The following is a 27,454-nucleotide window of genomic DNA, read 5'->3' on the forward strand; positions in this document are numbered from 1 at the left end:
GGTGGTTTCTTTCCTTTTTTCTTTTTTCTTTTTTTTTTTCCCTCCGTTTTTACTTTTGATACTTCAACACCTCTCTTGCCCCATCCCTCCCGCCTCCGCCATCGCCCGCTCTTCAATAAAGCTTCCGAGGCGGCGGAGGGACATCGCGGCGGGGGAGGCAAGGCGACAAAAACCCTGCCTGCCTCTGAGGAGGCCGCGCGGACCGTTAGCGGCGGCCGTTAGCGACCGTTAGGGCGGCGGCGAGGCGGCCGCTGCGTCTCGCGGCCGGCGTGCGGCGCTGCCCCGCGGCGGGCTCTGCTTCGCAGCGGCATCCCAGTACTGCTTGTTAATTTGATTTGATTATTTATCTTTTATTTATTTATTTATTTACTTATAGTGTTTCCCTGTGAGGGTGGTGAGATAATGCCACTTCGCCTGGGAAATATTTTTTTTCTTACAAATGGCTCTGCAAGTGCCAGTCAAGTCAGTGGCTGCATGATAAATAAAATGATTAAATGCTCCCCCGCGCTCCTCCCCCCCCCCCACAAAAGAGACACAGCTAATACTAATATTTCGTTTAGCTGCTCAAGCCCTTCTCTGCGTCCAGGGTGGGTGAATCTGAGTCCCCAGGCCTCTCCTGGGCTGCCTCATCCTGCGTTTGCACCTCTGAGGCGACACCCAAGCTAACACAGACCAAGAGAACTGCCTTTACCCCAGCATCAAGGCTGAGGAAAGGGCAGAATATAACATAACTTTTCAGTTGCAAGTCTATAGAAAACTACTGCTTGCACACAAAATACTTCCCCTGTACAACCTAGTCACTATTTTTGGACTGTAGTAAACACCACTTCCTAGAACAGTTTTATTTTATTATCAAAATGATAGAAATGTCAGAAATTTGGAAAGTTAGTCATTGCTGCTGCCTAAACTGCGCTCAGATTTTGCATCTCTAAGTTAAATTTGCTAATAGATAATGCAAGCAGCCCTTCTATTGGTACCTTGCCTGTGGCATCTAATCCATTTCGATACCTGAGGACAGGTGCCATGAAGTGCAATACCAGTGAGTTCCTAGAATAACTTTCTTGAATAGTAAGGTGTCTTTTTTTTTTCAAACTCTGATATTCTCTGAGAAACTCTGAGAAAATGATGCTCATCTGAGTATGAACCTTTCAGCAGTAACTGAGATAAATGAGGTTTGTTTCTTTTCATGACTCATCCAAAGATCTTTCCCATAAGTGAACAGTACAGTTAATGAACAACGACAACAACAACAAAAAAAACAGTAAAGTGGTATCCACAATTTTGTTAAAACAGTACCTTAACAAAGATGGGGGAGGGAAATACTCATGGTCTGCTGTTCCTGAACTAAATCTCAAAAAATCCAAACCTCCTGAAGGAAATCTGGGTAACTGAAGGATATAGAAACCATTTCTGAGGAGACCTGACTTCTCAGCGAACTCAGCAATACTCTGCTGCCGATTCCATGTAATATGTACCCTAAAAACACTTTTTTGTTTCATTTTCTTTTACATAATTTAAACACATTTCAATTTCCTTCTTTCTGTCAGTGCTTCTTACTGTACTTTTTTTTTTCTTATTTGCTTTTTAACCATTGATTTGCATCTCATGGTCATCACAAACAAGAGCAAGCAAACTGCATTACTCTTAATCTAGGATATGTAGATACAACAGTTTTTTTTTTTTTTTTTAGTTTTACTCATAGTCAGTCAGTATACTAGATTTGAATAAGAAGGGACAGTAACCAGACACATGCGAAACTGATTTATTCAGTAGTACTATGTTTTTCAGTTTTTTTTTTTTTATCCCAGTCTTCACATATTCCAATGTTCTTTATTCTTTAGAGGACAAATATCATAGAATCATAGAATCATAGAATGCTTAAGGTTGGAAGGGACCTCTAGAGATCATCTAGTCCAAACCCCCTGCACACGCAGGGTCACCTAGAGCACGTGGCACAGGACTGCATCCAAGCGGATTTTGAAGATCTCCAGAGCAGGAGACTCCACAACCTCTCTGGGCTCTGTCACCCTCACTGTTAAAAAAAAAATTCCTTAAGTTCCTGTGGAACTTTTGGTGCCTCAGTTTGTGGCAATTACCTCTAGTTCTGTCGGTGGCCTCCAGTGAAAAGAGGCCAGCACCATCCTCCTCACTCCCTTCCTTGAGGTACTTATAGACACTGATCAGGTTCCCTCTCAGCCTTCTCTTCTCCAGGCTGAACAGGCCCAGCTCCCTCAGCCTCTCCTCATAGGGCAGATGTTTCAGGCCCCTGATCATCCTTGTAGCCCTGTGCTGGACTCTCTCAAGCAGCTCCACATCCCTGTTGTGCTGTGGAGCCCAGAACTGGACACAATACTCCAGATACGGCAGTATTCTCGCTATATTCTATATATAAATATTCTCACTAACCTATTCATAATAAGAAATGGCCACATTCCTTTTTTTTGCAAGACAATTTTCAAATTTAATCTAAAATACAGTACTAGAAATGGGTTGTTCAAATGATTGTTTTCAATGCTAATTACTTGCTTTTCAGTACTGAACTGGTTATTAAATACTGTAGAGTTATTTAACTCTTAGGTTCACCTCCAGAGAGCTGTCAGCCTACGCTGATTCTGAGTAATGCCAGTAACACATCCTCTATCAATCGAGAACAGATGGATTTTACACTTGGTGACACAACATATTTACATGTCACCAATTCTGATTCTTGGGCAAATCTTGGGAGAACCAGTGTTAAACTTTTCTGTTCTTCCCTCCCTTCCCTTGTTACTTCTGTAGTGTCTTGTCTGTAATTATTTAGTCTTGAGTTTTGCATTCACAGAGAGTTATCAGGATCTTTTGGAAAACCGCTTTTTATCTTCTTCGTATTCTAGAAGGACCATGGCTTTTCTGTTAACAGAAAAGCACCTAGTGCACCAGGATCTTCGGTGCTGGCCCAGAGGCGGAGGGAGCAGCACTCAGCTCCGTGTCCCAGCTCCCGCCCAGGGGCTCTGAGCTCCAGGGCTGAATTGCTCCGTGACACCAGGGTCACGGACACCGCAGCTCTGCTCTGTCAGCTGGCAGGACCTCAGCTCCCCAGTTAAAAGTTGAGAGTTTTATAGGAGCTCTTTTCAGAAGCAGAAAAAAAGAGCAAATGAGAAAGAAAAGCAACCTTACACGCCAGGGTGTAAAACAGTGACTGATTAAAGAAACGGCCCAAGAGAGAAGAACTAAGACATTATATGTTTCATTTTATTTGATAAAAAGTTGCTTCAAAAATACAGATTATATACATTTATGTACGCTATACATAGAGGTACATTACAAAATATACATAATGGCATACATCTTTCTGTTACATTTGATGGATGATAGCGAACAACGTAAGATAGAATTTGTCGTGTTTTCATATCTGCTTTCATCTTAATCCTATCTACAAGACATGAGAGACAAAAAAGGCCAATAGATCCATATCCCTGCCCATGCAAAAGTCTTCCCTACAGTGCATTTTATTATTGTTCCAGTAAAACGAAGGCTTGTAGCATCTCTGTCACCAGCCATCCAGCTGCTAACCTTGTCCTTCACCCCAATACTACTTCTAATTTATTCCTAATTCAGATATATCTCTCCTCAAATCAAGCTAAATTTCTTCATTTTCTTTCTTTTTTTTTTTTTCCATCTTCATTCATTATTTCCTTGTATGCCAAGTACAAAATATATTTAACTGTTGTTAGTATTCTTTTCTGGAGGAAATATACCCCACTTGAAAGTTATGGTCTCTACGTCCCATCCTGCTGGCACAGTGTAAACCTAGAACCAGTCAAAAATAAACTTAGAAGCCATAGTGGGGAAAATGGACCCGTCCCCGCTTTCCAAGCAGTCTCAGGGTTGCCCATTGCCCTGCTGAGGCCAGTGCTGTGAGGTCTCCGGAGGAGCTGCCACGTTCCTGTGGGATTTCTTGTACAGCCTCCCCCAGGCCACCCTACCTACCAGACCCAAAAAGCAGCATGCCAAACCCTAGGCACAGGCAGTAGGAGCTGCCATCTCGATCCTTTCTGGCCACTCTGCCCTTTCGAGTGGCTGAGGACTGACTCGCCGGCGGGCTCGAGCTCCCTCAGGCTCTGGAGCTGACGTGCAGGAAGGAAGAGGCAGTGGGAGCTGCCAAACTGCAGCAAAAAGAGAGGTGCCCTGGCCGCCCCAGCCGAACAGGCCATCCTGGAGCACCTTTCCCAAAACTAAGAGGCACCGCGGCTTCCTTCCTGGCCTTTTCCAGTTTTAGAGCTTAAAACTGAGCTGTTTCTTCCTCACGCACATCTTGGGGAGCTACATCTTCCTTCACTGCTCGTGTTTCCCTGCTTTCCAACTGTAACTTTCTTTGTAGTAATATGCAATAGCTTTCTTGGATCTCGCTTTTCCATCAGCTAACGTGGTGAATGCATGGGCACTAAAGTTCCTTTTATACTTTATTTTGATATTATTGCAAATACTGTGCTGTTTATCTAACTAAGGGGAACTCTTCTCACGTTCTTCAGGACAAGTTCATATTTTTTGAATTATAGCATAACGTGCAAATATTAATAATACCTTAAAGCCAAAGAATTTCATATACCTTCCTTTTTTATTATTATTTTAATACCATGGGATTTGAGAAAATGGTCCCTGACTTCTGTTCTGCTTGCAGTAACTTTAACCACTGATGCCAGGCCCATTACATATCATTTCTGCCTGTTTATACTGTTTCTTAATCTCCACAGGCAGCTTGAAGTGCTGTCAAATACCTTCTGTTACTCCTTGTGTGAATTCCTGAGATCCTGTCCGCAGTCCAGGGCGGGAGAGGATGCTGAGCTTCTCAAGGGATGAGTCTCCAGGTGGGAAGCAGCAGATGAGAAACATTCCTGCGGCCCTCGTGTTGCAGGAGATGGGGGAGTCGAGCAGCTGTGGCCTTGCTGCATTTGGGCATCAGCAGCTGGTGAATCATCATCCTGCTGGTCCTGCGTGCTGGGAGGGAGAGCCGAAGGCAGGATGCCCTGAGGAGCGGCTGTTGAACCACTGTTGAGGCAATTCATAAGTAAGTTTGAGGTATTAGCAGTAGGCACATGATTCCTCCTCTTCTAAGTTTCTCAGCACTGGAGTTTATTGAGCTATTTAGCTAGTTTCTTTCATTGATAAGTTCTCTTTTTCCTTGTCTCACCTCAGTCTGACGGATCAGACATAATGATTTTTTCTGTCCCATTGGACTTGACTCCAATTTGGTCTTTTCAATTGTACTAACTTATGCAATTATTGGAGGGGAGTTTGGGTGGGAAGGAGGAATAGAAAGGGAGGAGTTTGAAACCACGCTATCTTCAGCTTGAATTTGTTAGTATACATAACATAATTTGTTATATACATAACAGATTTTTCTCTTGACTTCTCTCCTCTTGCACTTCATCTATGGTGAACTGAAGGAACTCTAATATTTTCCTGATTTTCTTGCAAAAAAAAGTGTCATCTGAGGTAAAGAAAACAGTAACATTTTAGTAACATCTACAGGATGATTACTTACATGATATTTAAAATTTTTTACCTTGAGGAAATTCTGAATAGTTGTAAAATGATCAATTATTAATATATTCTAATAAACATCCAACCAAGAGAGTCAATTTAGACGATATCTGCACTGGTTTCCATGGATATTGAATTGGCTTTTACATATGGACACCTCAGTAGCAGACATAAAGACACTTTAAAATACCAAGTTTAAATTGGAAGGTCTTCAGGCACAATTAAAAAGCAACTCAGAATTGTGCTTGTTGTATATATTGTGTATTTGTACTGTTGAGCTAGTGCTCAAGATGCTTCTGTTAAGACTTCAGGAGTATTGTGTCGGTGCAACAGGATAACAGTGAAGAATTAGCAAAGTTTATGGATTCATTTGCAGAAGATTATAAAAATAATATGTACCATTATACTTAAGCTATAACACTCCAAAGGAGTACAAGTCTGTCTTTCTGTGCTGTTATTTTTACCTGTGTCAACTAATGCCAGTGTATTTTCAAATGTTTATCTTTCATAATGCTGTTTTTATAGGACAAGGAAAAATACAGTGAATCGCCCCGCCCCACTGATTTTACACTAATCTTGTCCCTCTTTGCATTCCTATAGAAGAGCTTTCTGAAGACAAAATAAAAATGCTGTGGAGTTGCCTTCTACACATGTAGAGGCTTCTTTATATATAAAATACATATACACGTACCTATCTCAGATATTTTTCCCTACATAGTTTTTTTTAAAGACTTGCCCTGTCATATTTTATATGAATAAGTTTTAAAGTATATACATATATATATGTTTGGTATATATGTATATGTATATATGCAAATAGGTGACTTCACTGTCAATAGGGCTGAGTTCAGCAATTTTAGGCTAGTCTTATTCACAAGATAAGTATGCCCATAATAGGAAAGTAAATAATGTCAAATCTGAAATAGATATACTGATCAAAGTAACTGCATGTACTCACTTCTGTCTTCTCTTCCTGTTCTTTACTTACCTTGTGCTGCTTTGTCCAGAATGAGCAATATTTTTGAGCTGTAATGTTAAGCTGAGCTGCTTTCGTCTAATGTAATCATTGCACAAGGACATGATTCACCTCCTGGGTAATGCAAACCTGAACACACACCTTAAAGATAACTTTAAGATTGCTTTTTGTTTTATTTGCCATGGGGAACATAGGCAATGACACACTGTATAGTTCATTTTTTTGAGACTTACCAGAAGCCATGATTCTGAAAAGCACCTGAGTTAAGATCTTTGCTTAAAATTGGTTTCTTGGTGCAATTGTTTAGTTTTTGTCCCATCATTCTTCTAATTAAAGCATCATCTGTGTTTGGAAACAACTGTTTTGTGATTCCTAAAAAGCAGAGAGATGACATATATGAGGCTTCCAAACCACGGAAACCACACATGCATGATCTAAAATGCATTTATGGCATCTTTGACATTTTCAGCTACCTCAGCTGCAGCTGTAGCTGCTTTTCAGCCTTCACTGACTGCTTGACAGATCTCTCCCACCTCTCTCCCATGCCTCCCATGTTTCTGTGCCTGCTCTTGGCCTCCTCAAAGGGAGCTCCAGGGCCAAACATCACTTACAAGTGATCTTGCTCCCTTCCTATGTTCTGTTCCTTAGAAGACATTCCCATTTCTGTCCTCCACAGTTCTCACCCCTCTGAATCCTGCAGTTTCTGTTCATTACTCTTCATTTGCAATTCACGTCTCCTTCTCCAAAATTTCTCTTCTGTTTTTCCACTAGCTGTCTAACATTTTTTGAAGGCAATATTAACAGAACTGGGCATCAGGAATGCAATTCCTGCTCCCCTCTTCTCCACTATCTTCGCTTTCCTTGGTCTGTTTTATTTTCCTTTCATTCTGAAGTCTCACAGCTTCCCTCATCTTTAAATAATCTGATCTAACTCATTTTCTGCAGTCCTAGAATTCTCACACTTCCTTCTTAATTTTCTTCATCTGCTGTATAATGTTATTTTAACTCCTTTCTATTGAATTCTGGAAGGCTTTTGTTTTGCTTAATAATATTGCTTTGACTTTGCTGTAGGTTCCCTTTGTCACTGAACTCTTCTGCAGCAGTCTGTGTGCTGTGTTCTGATTATTCTCTACTCTCCTTTTCAGTTTTACTTAGACCCTTTCACTGAATCCACCTCTAAGAAAGCTGCCAGTAGTTTGTCAACCAAGAAACCTCTTCTTAACACTCAAGCTGTTTGGTATCTGGTATCTTAAATCCCTGGCTCTTTATTTCTTACAACTTGGTTTCTTACACCTTTCTTGAACTTGATGAATTTTCCTTCTTTATTTTTCTCATCTACCTGAGCTTTGGCTATATCCACCTCTCCTGATAATACCCCGGCAGAGGGAGTATACTCCTCTTCCTATCTGGCACTCAAGACACAGGCAAAGTTACCAAAAACGTTATTATCCTCATTACATATTTTTGAGTATATTCAGTTGCCCTTCACTTATAGGATGCCTTTTCCTTCAGCTTTATGTTACTTTATTGTCAAACTGTCCTAAATACATTTTCAGCACCTCACTGTCTCTTTCTTCTTGATTTTGGCACTTTTTTCTCTATCCAGGCTCCTAAGAAAAAGAGATATATGCAACTATACCCCAAATACCCTATTGGTAACTCTTGAAACTGATGGCCAGCTTCAATAAAACTTGTCAAAGGGGTGCAAGAACTGGAGGCAGGTTGGGCAGGGAACTTACAGTACTGGGGAAGGCTGGCAGTGGGGAAAGGATTACGGTTCAGAAAATGGGGCTACATTAGCAAAATATTAAGGACCGGGTATTAATCCAAAAAAAAAAAATGGTGCTAACAAAATACAACTTTCTTTAAAGCTGCTACTTGCATCTGTAATGATTTTCTCTTTCTGTCCCTCTGAAACAATTTTCTCTTTCCTATGCACCAAATGTTTTCTGCCTTAAATCTCAGCAGGAAACCCATGTTCCTTGCTTCTCTGATCTGATAATGATTTTTTATACTTTTCCCCTTGTGTTGCCTTGTAGAGGGATGGCTAGAGAGCCGCGTACATGGCTGCCCAGCAGGCCTGCTCAATTCCAGCCTTCAGGTTTCAGTGAAAGAACAAAGGGAGTGCTAACTAGGAGATAAGAAAGTAGACCAAGGTCAGAGGGAATAAAAGAGCTGTTGAACTAAAAGGATGAGCTAAACAAGTAAGGGGGGCTGTAAGGGTCTTAGTTAGATCATTGTCTACCAATTAGGAGCCTGTGTAATTACATCACTAACTGTTAGAATCATATAAATGTACTGCATGTAAGCTAATAGACGAAGTCAGTTCCAGCTTCTATGAAGTTGATGTCTGGCATTCCTGACCCGCTCCAAGCTGCAACATTGCCTGAAACACTATTTAAAATGCCCAAATTTCTAATCTTCACCAACTACAGAATAGAGCGGGCATTATGTCAAATCTGATCGTCTGTTCTCTTTGCCTCCCTTTTATTTGTTACCTTTGTGTTCCAGGCATTACTATTGTATATAATTCTTGCAAAGGCTAAAAAAAATTACAGTGCTCCTATGCTTTAGCAGTCACTATGAAATGAAAATACAGAATTTGCCCAGTTAGCACCACTTAGTGGTGCTATAAGTGTTTATCACAGATGGGTAAAAAATGTGAAGACAAAGAAAAAAAGTGCAACAGCCCATGACCTGGGTTACCAGATGTAATATTTTACTGCTGCCACCAAGAAAGCCCTCTGTCAGTTCAGTGCCATATTGAGTAATGTTAACAAATCATCACCTATGATTTCCTGAACTTCATTCTGATTCATAGCTGGTTTTGCTGCTTTATCCCTCGAAGAGGAGGACTTTGCACCTGTCAGGCTGTGTGTAGCCATATATTCGTGTGTATAAAGTGCTTGCATCAAGTCATTTATAAACTTTTGAGGTTTGCTCTTGTTACAAAGTGCGATCTGCCACTTCTCGATCTTGAACTGGAAAACAAAATTGGTCATAGGCAAAACTATTTATCTGGAAATATTACACATTATTTTAATTAAATATTTTACAAATATATCTTTTTTTTTAACTGCAATTTCAAATGCAAGCTCTGCAGGCTGTGTGTTGGAAGCCAGTGTCAAGTTTGCACGGCGCTCAACATTTGGAGCAGTGTGTGCAGGTCAGCAGGTTTCTCAGAAGCCTGTACAGCCTACAAGCAGGCGCCGTGCCCAAACTGACAGCGCTGCCTCTGAACACTCTGGTGACCGACTGCGACGTCTGCCCCAGGAAGCTTCCACGCTGCAGCTGTACGCGAGCTCTCCTCTCCCCACATGCGGGTCTGAACTATTTCTATTTAGCAGTAAGGTTCGGTTACTCAGATAACTTGTTCTTTTTCGTTCTTTGGAGCCAGTCAGATCTTGTGCACTGGGATATTTAGTGGAAGAATCACACCTTGACAATTCGTCACAGATTTCTTTTGGGGGTGGGACCCCAAAAGAACACATGACTTCTACAGACTGGCATGACTCAGTGCACAAAAATGCTTACGTGAATTATGAATGCAGAAGCTGGAATTATTCTTTTCATTATTATTATTTTTTCTGTACAGCCTCTGTGCCTGAGGCTTCTCAATTCTGTTTTGTTATTATGGAGAATACAGAAACATCTCCGTTCAGTGCAAAATATGTACTTCTACTGACAGCTGGCTGGCGTTTGGAACAAGATCAGAAAACACACCATCCTGCATTTTACTTATTAACAGACGACGCTGGTGTTTTCCTTAGATAACCTCCGAAATGCTGTCATTCCCCTCTGGTACCTGAAACACCAGAGGGGAACTTATTCTTGGATCTCAGTGCTTCCTTCATGCACTCACATTCTGTTCACGATGTGTGTGCCTGTGCAAATCCACAGAAATCAAAATAAGTTCCAGGATGCATCAGCACACTTAAGTATGTCTAGTGTGCCCCATGCAAAGGTCCCTCTGCAGAAAAGAAGCTCTTTAGTCACTTCATCAAGTGAATGAAGATAGAATGATTTCACAGAATCACAGAATGGCTGAGGTAGGAAGGGACCTCTAGAGATCATCTAGTCCAACCCCCCTGCTCCAGCAGGGACACCTAGAGGATGTGGCACAGGGCGGCAGCCAGGTGGGTTTGGAAGATCTCCAGAGAAGGAGACTCCACAACCTCTCTGGGCAGCCTGTTCCAGGGCTCTGTCACCCTCACAGGAAAGAAGTTCTTCCTCACATGAAGATGGAACTTCCTGTGTTTCAACTTGTAACCATTACCCGCTGTCCTGTCACTGGTCACCAGGGAGAAGAGTTTGGCTCCACCCTCCCTACATTCTCCCCTCAGGTACTTACACATATTGATCAGATCCCCTCTCAGACTTCTCTTTTCCAGACTAAACAGGCCCAGCTCACTTAGTCTTTCCTCATAGGATAGATGCTCCAGTCCCTTAATCATCTTTGTTGCTCTACGCCGGACCCTCTCTAGAAGTTCCACATCCCTCTTGTACTGGGGAGACCAGAACGATTTTTACTAATCCTTTTTATATTCATTATACAATTACAATAAGCAGGTATTACATCAAGTTTTTTTTTTTTGTGCTTGAAATTGCCTCTTAACTGACCTGTTTTTCCATCTGTTGCTCCTCATCTTCCATGTTCAAAGTTGTGGGTGAGCTGGAGTTACTGTTCATAGTTGCATAGGGATCTGCATAAGAATTGCCAGACGCTCTCCAAACAGCATGCGAGGGAAGGCTGGACCCAGCTGTGGTCACTCCCCCTTTGAGCAGGGCTTCCGCCATGCCCACCAGCTCCTCAAAGTGGCTGACTGCCTGTGGCAACACTGAAATTAAATGGACAGTAACGGCTAAGGTCAGGGAATCTTCCAGACTCCAACTATGTCAGCACGCATATTTTTGTCATTAAAGTCCTATCACACGAGCAACGAGCGAAAGTAGTCAGCAAAGATGCTTTAACAAGTTTTTTTTTTTTTTTCCCAGTTTCTCAAAAATTTCCTGTCATTCTCCTGCTCTCACCTTCTGTGAAGTTGTGGCCTCTGCTTTCACAATATGCTAGATCAGTTCTCTCAAACTAAAAGCAGATTACGTCCCACACAGCACTAAGCTAGATATTTTTCTTTTCTTCTTTTTGCTATCTCCAAATCTGAACAAGCCTTCAGAGATAGGGCCTGAATATGGGCCAAATAGTGATTTTTCAGCTGTTTCAAAGGATTTACACCTTCCTATGCATAAAGTATATTTTCCTTTTTTAATCTATAGAGAATGTCTTTTAAATGGCCACTTCTCTGACTAATATTTAGTTTCAAAAATAAGTTTTCATTGAGTCCATTAAAAAACAAATCAATACAGTGAGTTGAAAGGATGTGAGACACAAAGAATCAGCAAGGTGCAAAATCATTAACTTACTGGAAAATTCTGCAAAAATGCTCAAGATGAAAGGACTTAAATGTCTAAGTTGTGTGACTATCAAAGCTTGGCAAATGCTATTCAGAGAACTGGAGAAGAATAATTCAAAATAAAGTGAAGGAAATATGGGATGGAATCAGGTGGAGAAAGAAAATAATAAGCATTTACGAAATCATAAGACAACAAAAAAACAAGAGATATAGTAGGTTGCACAGGAGTGCTGTCCTCTTTGAAAATTTGTTCACGGTGGTTTGAAATACTGGATTCAGTCTTTGGTGTGTCAGAAAAAGGCTCAGGGTCAAGTAAGAGGGACTTCAGAGATGGTCAGTAGGTGATTAAGGATTCATTTATAAAAGAAGAAAATAGAAAACATCTGGAAAGGATTAATGTGTTAATAATAATTAATAATTAAAAAATAAAAGCACTCCAAAATAAAGACAATTTCAGTAGATCAAGAATGGTTGCTTAATAAATAAGGTCTACTTGGACTGGTCAATTAAATATTCAAGTTTAGTCTGTGGTTACATATAGGAAAGAGAAATATTCTCTCAGGACTAACTGGCAGGATTTAGATATAGATTTTTCTATTTTAACCCTGTGATCACATGGTCTCCATTTAAGATGATTTTTTTTTCTAAGTGTTGCTGGAATTAAATGTTGCTATGTAACTAAGACTTCTGTACTATCAGTAGGCCTTGACCTTGCCAGGTGCTTGAGCATCCATAATTCCCATTCAAAGGATCTTTTATAAATCGAGCTTTTCACAGCCTTCAGGCTCTCTGCTTCACCATAGCATTTCCCCTGCCTTTACCTTGGAGCATGACCAGGGACTGCCTCAGGCGGCAGTTTTCTCTCACGGTGTCTGCCAGTTTCCTCTTCAGACTTTTTATTTTGGCACACAGTTCCACCTTCGATAGTTGAAATAAAGGCTCTTCATCCTCACTGCTTTCACTGTACAAAAAGTTGTTTCCTGAATATGGTTCTCTCTGAAAATAAATAAATAAGTAAATAAATAAGGTCTATCTCAATCAACAAAATAGAAAATTAAAGCATTAAAATTATCATTGAAAATATCTGGCTAAATCAGAATATTCTCTTTGTATACACAAAATATACAAATAGACTTGCTGTATTTTATTGATAACTGCTACAGAACATGGATATTACTGTTTAGATTTGAATTCAAAATGAAACTTCAGAATAACAGCTGTTAGATTTTTTCTTTATGTTCTCCATTCACTGATTTTCTAAGGTGGTATCTTTAAGAACCAAAACTTCACTAAACCAAAAGTCTTATATCTCCCTCAAACAAATAAATATCAGTTTCCTTTTGCTTAATAGATTAAAATTATTCCAGATAAGATGTTTACCTGTTTGTTAATTAAAGATGTTTCAAGTTGACTCAGGATGTTAGCAGAAGCAGATGCCTGTAATGATTTCTTCCTTTTTATAGGCTTCATCATTTTCCCCTGCAAGCAAGAGCATCAAAGTACCTCTCCGTTTCTATAGAACCCTCCATCAGAGTATCTTGTGGTATACTATAAACTCCTCTTCAGTTTTTCTGTGACGTTCTCCGTTGGTATTTTTGAATAACATATCTGCAACCTTTTGTTAATCTCGAGCTGTATGTCTTCTTTCTCTCAGTTGTGCCATTGCAGTTCTTAGAACCAAGCAGAGCTCAGAAATCCTGGGCCCTGCCCTTGTCTTATGGCAGAAGATACAATGGAGCTACAGGGCACCCAAAATCTTGAATAATACTTTTTCTTTAAACAAGCCTAAGTTGGCCTAAATGCTTTCTCTGACAGGTTATTGTGCTGAGGCATCATGTGAAGTTTGCCTCTATTCCTACCTTCAGTACACGTATTTTGTGTTTTTTTTTTTTTCTGTGAACCACAAAACCATCGTTTTGTGGTTTTTACTGTGAAGCAATAGTTACAGTCTATTTGGTTATATTAATAGCTTACCACATAAAGACAGAAACTCACCTGTTCTCGATCCAGGTCACTGTCTTCACTTTCGGAGAATATCATTTCTATCTTCTTCCTCTTGCTTTTTCCAAGGACTTGTATTTTTGTGATTTCATCTGCTTGCAGTATCTTTTGCATCATTTCCACCAGCTCTTGGGGGTCATCTGAAGTGAAGGGAAAGAAAGGCCCAAGCAAAGAATAAGCAGCAAAATTAAGCACTGATACTTTGTAAACAGAGCAAAATCTGTCAGCCACAAGCTCTGCTACTGTACTCACCACTCATGTACACAACCTTCACCAGGTGCTTTTCTGTCTTTCTCTCTCCCACAGGCCAGTTTACTAGCACATGCTCATTTGGTTTCAGGAGTCTTTCCAGTTCCTTATCATCACTGGGAAGGTCCTCTATCCAGGAAGTCTCTCCAATTTGCAGTGAATTATCATTTATAAAATCAAAGAGAGTGAATTTTTTCATTGTTAAATGATTTTCTTCTCACACAGACACAACCTGCAGAATAAAATAATAGCTGTATCATGTCACAGGAATGCTATGAGAATAATTTAAAAGCTCTGACTCACCCTGTTATTCCTAATTTTGAAAATTATCATGTATGAAAATATTCCAGATAAGGAAGTGACAATGAGCCAAGTGGCATGTTAAATCTCCCTTGAAAGCTGGGAGGCAGTCTGCTCAACACGTGTGCATTGGAAAGACAGTTCCCTCCAAAACTGTAGAAGCTGCTGCTTTCACTTAGAGAGTCCTTGCTTCTGTACTGCTACCATGTCTCATCTATCTCCTATCCCACATCTCTACTGTCACCATATCTGCCTCAACAGAAGTTTTCAATATGTCCAGAGACTGAAATGTATGGGTATGATAAGAACTTTCCCTACAGTGAGGGAAAGTACCAAATCTCTATATATGCTATTAAAAGGGCTGCATGACTCCCAGGACTATATTAATCATCTTGGGGGAAGCAAGATGTACAATGGCAGCCTCAGGAAAACAACCCAGAAAATCCAGGACAACTGACTGGATGAAGTATGATGCATTCTGGCACTGGAAAATTTGATCTATATAAGAAATGACAGGCTGAGGCCTGGAAGAGAGTGGGGCTGCCTTATGAAGAATAAAGAGCAACACAGAGAAGCCAGACCAAATATACAAATAAATCCTTTCCTTATAACAATATACTTAAATAAAGGGCCATTTTAGCATTTTTAATGCACTGAAGTTGAACACTAGAAAAAAGGAACAAGTCATACTTTGTATTTCGTTTTTCTAATTAAGCTGATATGCCATAAATTAGAATATGAAATGTGAAATATGTTATTGAACATTACTGCAAGTGTTACCAGTTCAAATACATGTTTCTATTATACTCTGAAAATGAATTTTCTACTTTAAAATTATGAAAATATATAAGAGACAAAAAACAAGTTATGTTAAATCTTGATCTTATTTCCAACACACATAGAGTTTGGCCTGTCAGTTCATAGAGGTGAATTAATTTTACAGAGCTGCAGACTCATGAATTCCCAGCTGTAACAGGGTGATTTCTGACTTACTTGGCCTCAATCAGTCAGGAGCAAATCCAGTGCCTCATGCAGAGGCTGTCAGAAAGGTAACTCAGAGCTAGGAAAGAAGAATTACTTGGGGCTATTATGTCAAAGCGAGAAAGTCTGGCTCTAAAGAGCAGTGTCAACTCTCTCGTAGGAGCCCACATCACTGCTATTCCCCATGTCTATGCTGTGCTTCAGAAGAGCTGGCTTTCCACGCACAGGTGAACTCGTCCATTTGCAAGACATCTGTGCTCTTGTCAAAGGGTTTATTTGATACGATGAGGTAAGCAGCATAAGAAACTACCATTAAAAAGAAGAATACTAAGTAATACTTTTTGCAGAATGCATCCAGTGCAGTAGCATTATTAAGCAGTGGACTGACATGCTAAAGAACTGGGATTTATTTCCAAAAAATTGCATAAGTTTCTCTAAAAAATGAAGAGAATTAGAACAACCTGAAAAAAAATCCATGCCCTGTAAACTCTAGAGAGGATGCAGCTTTAATATTTATGTTAGCATGAGTCGCTGGAGGTCTAATTCTACCCTGTGCATCTTCGCCCCACAGGAAAGAATCATCCAAATGAATAAACGTATAGACAGAACAGAATGAAAAGGAACAAAAGTTTGATCAATTCAATAGAGAATTTAATAGGTAAGACCCAGGATGAAATCGGGTATTTGTTCAAATCACAATACACCTGATTTGGAACAGCTTGCATATGCAACCACATTAAACATTAGTATCTTTTCTTCATTTTTAGACTTTTTGTATACTTATACTTGCCTTATTTTCATTGTCGCCATTCACCTTATAATTTCTCACTGTGCATAAAGCTGTTAACTTCCACTTCCACATGATAACAGAGCACAATAATCCCCATCACCCAGTCCTTCAATTTTCAAACAAACTTGTGTTCGCCCCCCCAAGAACTGGGAGGGCCTCCGAGATACTTCATTATACTCCAGAAAGCTCATATGACAGCACAGGGTCTCAACACAGCCAGGGCTGCCAATGTGCTAAGGCTATCTAAGATGCTACTGACTATATCCTGTAGTCCCCTAGCAGTCTGTAACTTTGTTGTCTAATTTCGTACTGACAAACGTCCCCATGGAGCGTATTTGTGTTTTGTGGTCGTACAGAACTACCAAGTCAGAAAATACACGAATTGTTCCATGCATGGAAGCAATGGTTCCCTAAGGCATTGGGACTATTCGCATACACATTGTGACCACAAGTATGTATGTAGTAAGTCTAACAGTTTTCTGAAAGCATCAGATGTGTGTGTGTTTTACAGCTTCATAAGCTCAATGGATACTGGGAGTCCTGGATGTTTGGAGCTCATGGCAGGAGCTGGATGTCACTCATAGACACTGTGAAGCACATGGCCAGTAGAATCTACTCTTTCATAATGAAATAAATCCTTCTTGCAGTCTTCGTTACACTATTATCCAAATTATCCAAGAGTGGGGGAAAAAAAAAAAAAAAAGAAAGTATGCATGGGCCTCTCGCACCTAGATCCATGTGAAGAGCTCCAGGCCGTGATACCAAGGCAAACAGCAAGTGCCAACCTACCCATTCTGCCAGTCAGTGAGAGTTACAGCTTTTACCATGGGTATTGCAGGACTCTTGGGGTCCAGCAACTCATCTATGTTAGCTACAGAGTTATCTGACGGCTGAGCTGGCAAGACGCTTGCCTGCAGTGGGAGGATGTGCTAGTAAACAGCTAGACTGATTTCACTGAGAGCCTTAACAGCTGCCAAACTGTAATATAAGCTACATAGGATGCAGAAATAAATCAGGCAAGGGTTTCACAAATAGTCAATGGGAAAAAGGATGGGCCTCTCCATCCCTTTAGCTCCTGGAGGGAGGGAGAAAGCTTCCTTTTGGGGCCAAACTCTTCTCAGTGGTGGCCAGTGACAGGACAAGGTGTAATGGATACAAGTTGAAACACAGGAAGTTCCATCTTCATGTGAGGAAGAACTTCTTTCCTGTGAGGGTGACAGAGCCCTGGAACAGGCTGCCCAGAGAGGTTGTGGAGTCTCCTGCTCTGGAGATCTTCAAAACCCGCCTGGATGCCACCCTGTGCCACGTGCTCTAGGTGCCCCTGCTGGAGCAGGGGGGGTTGGACTAGATGATCTCTAGAGGCCCCTTCCTACCTCAGCCCTTCTGTGATCCTGTGATTCCTAGCTGCATTCTGAGCCTCTGCATAGTTAGTCCTGCTGATCGTGCTGCTTTCGGGGAGGCAATGGCAGGAAAGGGGAAGCAAGAGAGGCTGGCCAGGCCCCTCTGCTCTGCCGCAGCTCCGCTGGGCACCAGCTCAATTTCTTACATTACATAAAGTGAGTGGAAATCGTTACACTGCCAAATAAAAGAAACACTGCAATCATTAGTATTTTTTCAGTTATGGAGCTATGGCTTCAGCTCCCTCAACATACTTTAATGAAACTATGTCTTTCTACAGAATTCACTGTGACATTCCAAGGGCCCTGGGGATAATACCCAGCTGTCTGCTGGCATCATCTGTAGCTAGCGACTGAAGGGATTAGAAAGGTAGAACAAAATGTCTCTAATGAAGGAAGGGAACAGTCAAATACTTCGCTTACCAGAAGGTGAGTCCTGCAGTGTTTTCTCACAACGTTCCCTCACTGGAGTTAATGTGAACCTTACATGAGCAAGGACTGCCACAACAGAAGGTAAAATGTACTGTATATATATATATCCAATAGAAAAAAAAATATATATATATATAAAATAAAAGAACACGTGGGGAGGGATTAATCTCACCAAACTACAAAACTACAATTATCTTAAAAGTATGCTGCTGGCTAGACATGTTTGGCTCATTTCAGTCAAAGCAGAAAGTGAGGTGATTCATCCCATCCTAAGGCAGACAGATGACTTGCTGTCTGGGTGAGCCTATTCGCCTTTGGTGACTATACAGTGAGGTGGGTAGCTATATATGCTTAGGCAATCTGCCTTGGTCCAACCCTCCCAAGTTAGCTGTTTCTGCTTTTGAAATTGTAGAGTAGCTTCCAGTAGATCTTCTGCTACAGAGAGTTGAGAGGATGGAGTATAACATCTCTGAATGTGCATCTGGTTTTCTCTTTAAAATCTTTCTCATATGGTTCTGAGAGTCATCAAGCTAGGTTCCTGACATTGGGAGATAAGTAATCGCTGACAGATATTATCCAGCATGCACCTAACCACATGGACAGAATCATATGGCCTTCAAAAGCCACTTCGGTGCTTTGCAAGTTACTTTATTCTACTACATTCTCCATGTAGAAAGACCAGCTACTTTTTCTTAGAAGTACTGAAACTCAAACTTATGATTTCTCTCTGTTCTGAGATGCAAATCTGTCTCTTTTTATAAAAGCAGGTGATCTGCAGAACTAAAAATAAAAATAAAAAAGAGGACATAATTTAGAAGTACCATAGAGGAAAACATTAACTGGACTCCTAATTTTTATGAACACATTAACATCTCACATTCTGCACAGATGCTACAAGTTTACATGCAGAATATTGTTACTAAGCAACCAAAAAACCATAACAAGAAAAATAAACACAAAGTAATTTTAAAAAATATTTTGCCCTTTGACTGACATAGTCTGTTCCATTCTGTTTGAGAAGTGGCAGATGGCATGGTGAGATCATTATTTCCCCTTCCTTTCAGTAAATGCAGTGTAAAGTACTTCAAATTTACAACATGAGATTGTAGTGCTACTCAATGGCTCTGATTTTCCTGTGGCTTAAAACAGAGGGAGCTTTGCCATGAGTTTCAACAAAACAAGATCACACTTCAACTATAGCATAACCACAAAACACAGAACCATATTAAAGTATTAAAGCACTAACATTTTATACTGTCTGTTCTCTAGTACTGTCTGTCCTTTCATTATACTAGTTTTCCTTGGAAATCCCTCTGTTGGGATAGAATTTCATCCATCTCACTCAAAAACATTTATTTCCATTTCAGCAAAATGAACAGTAGTGATAGATTTGGTTGGTGTTTATTTGATGATAGCATTTTAATTGAACTTGGTAGGACATTACACAAGGCTTGTATAAAGCCCTTGGGCTAAACTAAAGTCTTAGAATTTCTAATTTTCTGTGTTTAATTTATGATGGAAAATATGACCTTTTATTGTAGGTTCTGATCTTATTCCCCTGAAACCAGTAAGAGATCTACTAACGATTTCAGTGAAATTAGATGCTGTCTGTGGAACAAAGTGTTGTTATGGTTCAAAATATTTACAGTGCGATCTGAGTCATTTTATGGGAAAGGATGACTTAACAGAAGGAATCTGCAGCTTTGGGTTGAGAATGGCACAGTGCAAATTTTCCAGAATCATCTAAATTCAGCTGAGGATCTAGAGGAACATCAGAACATTACTGCAGACTTCCAAGAACATACATGCATTCCACCTGCTTTCCAAGAACAGCAGTAGGATCGAGGTTCGTGATTCTCACTAATACCATCTGTCAGTTCACCTCCTGCCTATAAATTGTTATCCCCGTTGTAGAATAACCTGAGATACCTCTCTAGAAGTTATACTATTCACAGAAAGGCAGTATTTTCTGGCCTTATTTACACAGGTGGCCTGACTTACTTCAGAATCTCAGAGCCTCTAAATGCACAGGACAATGTGCAGAATTTGGTCTATACCTTATCCCACATGATAAAATCCATCTGATGGGCCCATTGACTCCCTGAAGCAATTATTTTTCCCAGCACTGGCCTGTGATTTAGCAACGTGGAAGTTCTGTAACATAACATCAATACCTAAAAAAGACAAAGTCCTTCATAGGAACATCAGCTTAAATTATAAAGTCGAAGAATTTTACTGGAAATGTTCTTATTTCTGAATGAAACCATTTATTTGTATTTTTAATATTAATTGTCAGTAAAGGAAGTAATGTAACAAGCAGGTATATTGAATATATTCAAGGCTATCCAATTTTTTAATTTGTAATTTGTCTAGGTAAGATGTTTACATTAAGGTGTCACTGGGTGCACAAGGTATTTAAATTTCCACTGTAATCATTGGAGATATAGAGATATATTTGGCTGCCTAAACACAGGTTTCTGGTGCCATCAGGGCTGTCCTACTTGGCCTTCAGCTGCCACTCCAGAGTGGCCAAGTCTCCCACAGCTCCGTTTTCACAACAGCCACTCCCTTGTAGAAATCTTAGCTTATAGCATCTCCAGTGATCAGATGAGTCAAGAGCGTAATTAATACAATTAAAGCTACTTGGAAAGCAACTCAGCTTATTTCAAAGATATTTTGGCTTAATTACCCCAAAATAAGTGTCTGGTGCAGTCTTAGATGCCATAAATTACTGTGCCTGGCCTCCAACTGCCACTTCTTGTGGGAACATCTAGGGCCTGCATCACCTTCCAGGCTCAGGTGGATATACTAACTCCAGGCACCCATACAGCACTAAATGTCATTTTGTCCCCTGGCCTTCAGGGACTGAGTTGAGTTTAAATGATAACTTAGGTACCTTGTATACTTGTAAACCACATACACTTATTTATAGAAGTGAATCCCACACTCAATGAAACATTCACAAAAACATAGCAAGATTTCAAAGAGAGAGAGGCAGGAAGTTAACCCAATTCTGCAAAACAGATTAGTATCTTAATTAAATAGCTATTTCACAGCTGACAATACTAATATCCAATTGCTTGTTTGCAAATGTTATGCCTGCTGCAACCTACTGCTACATATATCAACAAAGATTGGAATATTTGTTGAATGGGCTGGGATACCTCAGCTGCTGCAAGTGGATAGTCAGACTACAGCTTTCTCCATGGAGGTTAGTACAACTAAATTTCTGGGAGCAGTAATTAGCCTGTGAGGAAAATCAAGTCAGCATGGCTATACAGAGGCCAACATTTGGACATTTGGCCTTCCACATTCAGATCTATCCTGCATAATTTAACAGAGTGTATCCCCACAACTCTAAAATTGTGATGGCTAGAGATGAGCGAGGCATTTCTCTCTCTTTTTTTTTTTTTGTCTGAAGATGCTAATTGGAAGACAACATCATTAGAAAGAGTCTGACCATGTGCAAATCCATCCTGAATTACATAAACTGGGCACTTACTCTGTTTAATTGCCAAGCAATCAAATATCATTTTTTCTATAAAGTATGGCTTAAGATGTATCCTAAAAACCTGGGTAAAAGGCTGAAAAATAACAGAAAAACTTTCCATATGCAACAACTGTACCTACAAATTTGAGTGGTTCCTGGTACTACTTACCTACTGTGAGAATTTATAAGCAGTGGCATCTTGCTCTTTTTGTATGGTGGCATATACTATTCTACCTTTTGATAAATTGTGCTGTCCCAAAGCATTATTAACAGTGAAATTCTCCTTTCAATTATAAGAGCATAGAAGAAAAAGAGCAACTAGCAAATTCCAGGCTTGAACTATGGCTAATATTAAGTAATCTAGTGGAATTTTAACTCTTTACTCCTATGTCTTTATTGGCCTTCAAAAGCAATTAGAAGTGATAGGATAGAAGTGACTAGAATAGATTAGGAGTGATGCTTGGTGGTACTTTAAGTGCCTGCTCTTTTACTCCAAACTTCTTCAGTTGCTCTGGTTTTGCTCACTGTTGGTAGGAGGGAATGAGCTTGATGATCTTGAAATGAAAAAAATATTCTCTATTAGTAATAAAGGTCATGAGTTAGAAGATGACACATACATGTCTCAAGTGGCTCTTACTCCAGGAGATGTTACTGCAACTAAGAACATTTCTGCATGCACAGAATTTACAGAAGGGCATCTTCCTCCTCTGTGAAGGTAACAGTCTCTAGCCTTATTAGAGCTATTTTTTTCCCTCATGTAAAATTAAATGACTTTATGTACACAGTTCAACCTGACTTTATAAATTAATATAAGAGCTGAAAGGCCAACATTCCATATTTACTATGATTTGCCAATCCAAAACAATCCTTAAGCAACTTCCAATTACATACATATGATATTAATGAAGTGTAATTCCCTCTGGGACGTAGGGTCATATTCAGACTGACAACTACTGACAAAAATGTACAGAGAGCAAATTTCAATCAAGGACGAAGGGGCATATCACTGTTGTCATGAAAAATGCCATAGGAGTTGCAGCAGTGTATTTCTGTCTAGGCTCAAGATCAGCCTCTCTGTCTGCAAAGCCAATTTATGCCCCCAGAAGTCAGGCCAGCATTTCTCCAGCAACACAACAAAGTGCAAGGGGACAGCTCCATGGCTGATACTCTATTTGATTTACATCCACCGTGTAATAAGCAGAGGGAAGAGAAATGTGCAAGTTAATGAAATCTGCCAAACAAGGACAATTACAGAGAGTGAGTAGGCAGGAACCTGATTTTCCATTGCCACCTAAAACACCTGCAGACTGCAGAACGCTCCAGTGATGGAAGGGTCTAGTCTATAGCACTGTGATCATGTGGTTTAGTTTAGGGTAAGTAACTTCTACAGTTTAGCTTCTCTGTCCAAATGATTTTACATAATAATACTTATGTACCTTGTTTCAAGGCTATTTTAAGAATTAACTAATGCCAAGATGCCCTTCAAATATGCAAAGTGCTGTATGGAACAAACAAATTAACTAGTTTGGCAGAACAAAGACTTGCAATGACCTTCCTGAATTTGGAACATATTGTTTCATATAACAGGCTTTTGAAACTTGATGCTTTTATCAAGCCGAAAAAAATGTTATTTTTTCAGCCAAAGAATCTTATGTATCTTACAAGGTTGAATCAGCTACTCCCACAACATATCATGCTTAAGCTGCTAGAAAGCACATTGAGGACTAACAGGTGAAGCAGACTACCGAGGAGAAAAGTCAATTATTTCTTTGTACGAAGGTGCTAGTATCCAGACACTGTGGTTTTTTGTGCATTTACTTGGGTTGCTTATGGACTCCTGTTTGCTTAAAGAAAACCTTTCTTTACACGACTCGAGAATCCTTCTAAACGGTTAAGCAACCATGAGTGCAATATTTTAATTACAATTTAATAGGTAGAAACACTAAAATCATATCTACATAGCAGTGAGAGAAAACATTCTTACTCTTTCAAATACCCAGCAACTCAGTAACTCTTCTGAAATTATATAATGCATAATCTCTTAATCATATATTCACTGGATCTACCATGCGAGCTTCTCATTTGGCTCATTAACAGAGGGCCTCCTACGGCGGCACAAGGAAGCCCCACAGCTGAGTGTGCAGGAGCAGAGGTGCCTTCTCAGAGTCATTGTGTGTCCTTGTCTGCTCAGACTTAGTGAGCTCAGCACATCTTTGAGGATGTGGTTTCTCCACTAAAATCACGTATTTTCTTCCTGCAGTTATTTTTTTGCCTTTCAGCCTAAACCACTGCACTCAGATAAGGTTTTTAGTTCTACTAAAATGTTTCTGAACCTCATTTAAATTATCCAAGACTACACAGCAGCCCTCCGAGTGAACTGCGCCTCTGCTTGCGGCAGCCGCGAGGGAAGGAGGGATCTTGGCCAGCAGCACTGCTGAGCGGGCGGCTGGCGGGAGATGTTAGGTCAGTGCTGACTGGCTTCCCTGCAGGAGGCAGCTGCTCTTGTACCTGCTCGAGACCCCCTATCAAGCTGCAGAAATGTGACATAATTTCCTGCCGCTGCCCCCACCCTTCAGCAAGTTGTAAATAGGTTAACAACTACTAGAAGGAGGAATAGGGAGCAGAAAAACACCCCCTGCACTGTCCTGTCCCTTTCCACAGCAAAAATCTGCTCTTCGCCTCTCTCCTGGGGAGTCTCTGAAGCAGAGATCGTCATTTTCCTTCCTCTGCCCAGGCACTTTTCACCATCTCCTCCTTCAGTGCCACTCACGTCAAATGCTGCTTCCAAGACGCCTGCTAGAAACGTCAACGCTGCCTGTGACTTCGTTGAGGCTCCACTTCTCTGTGACCCTGGTCAAAACAGGCCCCTGTAGGATGGTTTTCCCCATCACCTCACAACTCTTCAAAAGCCCGGCAACATCACGCACCCTCTGGAGCTGCCGCTACCCTTTATTTATTTCAGGGCTAACATCCCCTCCAACAACTTCCCTTCTTTAACCTCCTTGCCCTTCCCCATATTCTTGCCACATTTGGTCTTAAAACTTAGTTACCTTCTTTCACTTCCTCTTCTCTGAAACAGCTTCCTGTGTCTCTCCACCTCCCGGAATCTCCTTCTGAGGTCAAATCGCAGCTGAGCGCCAACAGTTTTGCTTTAACCTTGTCTCTTCATTCCTTTTCTCTGTTCATTGTTATTTAGACTTGTAAGTTCCCCGAAAAACATTCTGTAAAGGAGCTTCTATTACATATAGAATACACATATTCTAAATGCTATATATATAAAACTTCTTCTTCATTTCTCATTACCATTATTTGGAAAAATCCACCCACATGTTTTTGATCATAGAAAGTTGATCATCCACACACCATGCGGCACGATCATTTTTAATGTGAAACGTACTTCACCACGGAAGTAGCTGACCAACCACAGTACCAAAAAGCACTGAGTGGTGATGGATACTGTGAAATGCATAGAGGAGCCAGATGAAAAAGAGACGGCTGACCGGGGCTCCAGAGCAGTGACTCTGACCGATGGTACACATCAACACTCCTTGCACTAAACTCCATTCTCGTGTATTTGGAAAAAAAACCAATCAGTTACCATGAAATTTATCATAACCCCTTGACAAAATATGATCCTCACTGTAAGTCTTAAAGTTTATGGATCTTCCCTTCTAGCAAATGGACACCAGAGATCTCCTGTCAGTCGGCTGTTTTCTGTGCACTTGTCCAAGAGCAGTGTGAGAAGAACCGTGTGCCCTGGGAGTCCCCAGCAGCCAGCTGTGCCCTCACTGCTAACACCCCTTTCCTGGAATCTCCCACAATGAAAAAATAAACTGGGGCCCCAGGAAATGTCCTGGAGTTTCTCGTTCTTATGCTGCAGCAAAGCTCTGCAGCAGGGCACTCTGCTGCTGGGAGCACTGCTCTGGTTTGCCTCAAGTCACAGCGAGCTATCAGGGACCATGTGAATAATGCCCAGGTAATCTGCATTAATACCATCTTACTGCAGTGTACTGCGGTATTAGGCATCATTTCAATATTGCATCACTCAGTGCAACACAGCCCAAGAGCATTTGACACTTTTTAGGTAGTAATGAAAAGCATTTTATCATATGCTGCAGTGTATCAACTTTCCATTTACAGCATTCACAATGCAACATGACAGGCTTCTGTTTCAATATGCTGATATATGAAAGATATAATATACATTTATACAACATTCCTGGGATAAAATATCACAGTCCTAAAAGCCATTTTCCCTCATTCTTATTCAAGGCACCACAAACAGAGGCTTCCCTCTATCTTTGTCCTGCCAGCACATACATTTTGTAGTTTTACTTAAATTCACATGTATGTTTTTATATATCCTTTTTGGCAGACATGCAAAGCAGTAGCATTCCCATGTCATTCCAACATTTACATAGAAATCTTCAGTATTCCTATAAAGTTTCTGAAATGTTCCTCTCATTCATGTGTTTGCATTGATGGATTGTGGAAAGAGGATGAGTTTTTGTCACAAATTAGTCTCTCTCTTTTTCAGTTATACAGGCAGACTGCTGTTGCAAAACATATGCAGGATATATTTCCATTGTGAGAATCGATTGTAATAACGTAAAGACAGCAATTTCAAATACCCCTGAGATAACTTTTGAGAGCAAAGCGCTGGCCAAGTACCAGCTCAAAGGGGAGCTGCCTAGATGCATACCGTGCAACGTGCACATGCTGGTGGCTTTATGCCCCACGCGATGCACGTGCTCCTGGACAGCGGCAGGATGCATGGAAGGCAGCGAAGCTACTCCCTCGCTGCAGCGCGTTGCAGGTTCCTGCAGCAGGCCAGCACGTTGGCTCCAGCTGCGTAACTGCAGCGGCTGCAGCGCTGCGCCGGGCTGCGCGCGGGGGCTGCGGCGCAGGAGGCGCCTCAGGAGCGCGCAGGGCGTGCGCAAGCAGCGCGCACCGGCTGCGGGCAGCGCGCGGGGGCTGCTGCCCGGGCTCTGCTGGGCGCCCCCGGCAACGGGCTGCAGGGGAGCCCAGCACCGCTGTGAGCGAGCACGGGCACACGGGGTGCACAGACACCCACAAAGGCAGACACCCACGCCAGGTACACAGCAGGTACACAGACACACAAAGACAGACACGCACACCAGAACATGCACACGGACACACCAGATGCACACGGACACGCTAGGTGCACACGGACACGCTAGGTGCACACGGACACACACACTAGATGCACACGGACACACACCAGGTGCACACGGACACACACCAGGTGCACACGGCACACACACACACCAGATGCACACGGACACACTAGGTGCACACGGAAACACTAGGTGCACACGGACACACTGGGCGCCGCGCCCCAGCCCCGTACCTCGCCGCAGCCATTTTCTGCCAGGCTCCGCCGCCGCGCAGCGCGGCCGCCAGCGGCTCCGGCGCCCCTTCTTCCTTCTCCCCCTTCTCCCCCTCCTCCTTCTCCTCCTCCTCCTTCCCCCCCGCGGGGCACGCGGCCATCCCGCCGCCCTGCGCGGCGCCGCGCGGAGGGGGCGCCCCGCGGGCGCGCACGGGGAAGCCCCGCGGCCGCCGCTGCTGAGTCACGGCGCGAGCCCGGCCCCCTCCTCCCCCTCCCTTCACCCTCTGCCTCCTCCTCCTCCTCGTCGCCGCCGCCCCCGCGCCCGCCCCGCGCGCGGGCCAGCGGCGATGCCCGCCCCGCAGCGCGGCGCGCCCGGCTCGCGGCAGAAGCGCGCCCGCGCGCGGCCGCCCGCCCGCCCGAGCCATGATCGCCGCAGCCTTCCTGGTGTTGCTGAGACCCTACAGCGTGCAGTGCGCGCTCTTCCTGCTCCTGCTGCTGCTCGGCACCATCGCCACCATCCTCTTCTTCTGCTGCTGGCACCGCCGCCTCCAGAA

The 27,454-nt window shown here is 41.8% G+C and overlaps 1 protein-coding gene across 2 annotated transcripts; it reads right to left on the reverse strand.

The window, feature by feature from the left end:
- Positions 1-4,741: 4,741 nt before the first annotated feature.
- BEND6 (BEN domain containing 6) lies at positions 4,742-27,012 on the reverse strand. 2 transcript variants are annotated; one of them, XM_088531222.1, is made up of 10 exons: positions 26,922-27,012; positions 24,601-24,771; positions 14,164-14,392; positions 13,906-14,051; positions 13,291-13,389; positions 12,732-12,906; positions 11,120-11,337; positions 9,288-9,480; positions 6,733-6,871; positions 4,742-5,028 (listed from the first exon to the last, which is right to left on the reverse strand). In XM_088531222.1, exons 3-10 carry the CDS (start codon positions 14,357-14,359, stop codon positions 4,764-4,766), a joined length of 1,431 nt encoding a protein of 476 aa, XP_088387348.1. In that variant the 5' UTR covers positions 14,360-14,392; positions 24,601-24,771; positions 26,922-27,012; the 3' UTR covers positions 4,742-4,763. The 2 variants fall into 2 exon arrangements, with proteins under 2 accessions (XP_088387348.1, XP_088387347.1); XM_088531221.1 differs by lacking the exons at positions 4,742-5,028; positions 24,601-24,771 and having other exon boundaries at positions 6,717-6,871; positions 26,922-26,992.
- Between the last annotated feature and the right edge of the window lie 442 nt (positions 27,013-27,454).

This window comes from Tinamus guttatus, unplaced genomic scaffold (genome assembly GCF_059628265.1).
Source record: "Tinamus guttatus ecotype Peru unplaced genomic scaffold, ASM5962826v1 Tinamus_guttatus_pri_ptg000402l, whole genome shotgun sequence".
Taxonomy (NCBI): domain Eukaryota; kingdom Metazoa; phylum Chordata; class Aves; order Tinamiformes; family Tinamidae; genus Tinamus; species Tinamus guttatus.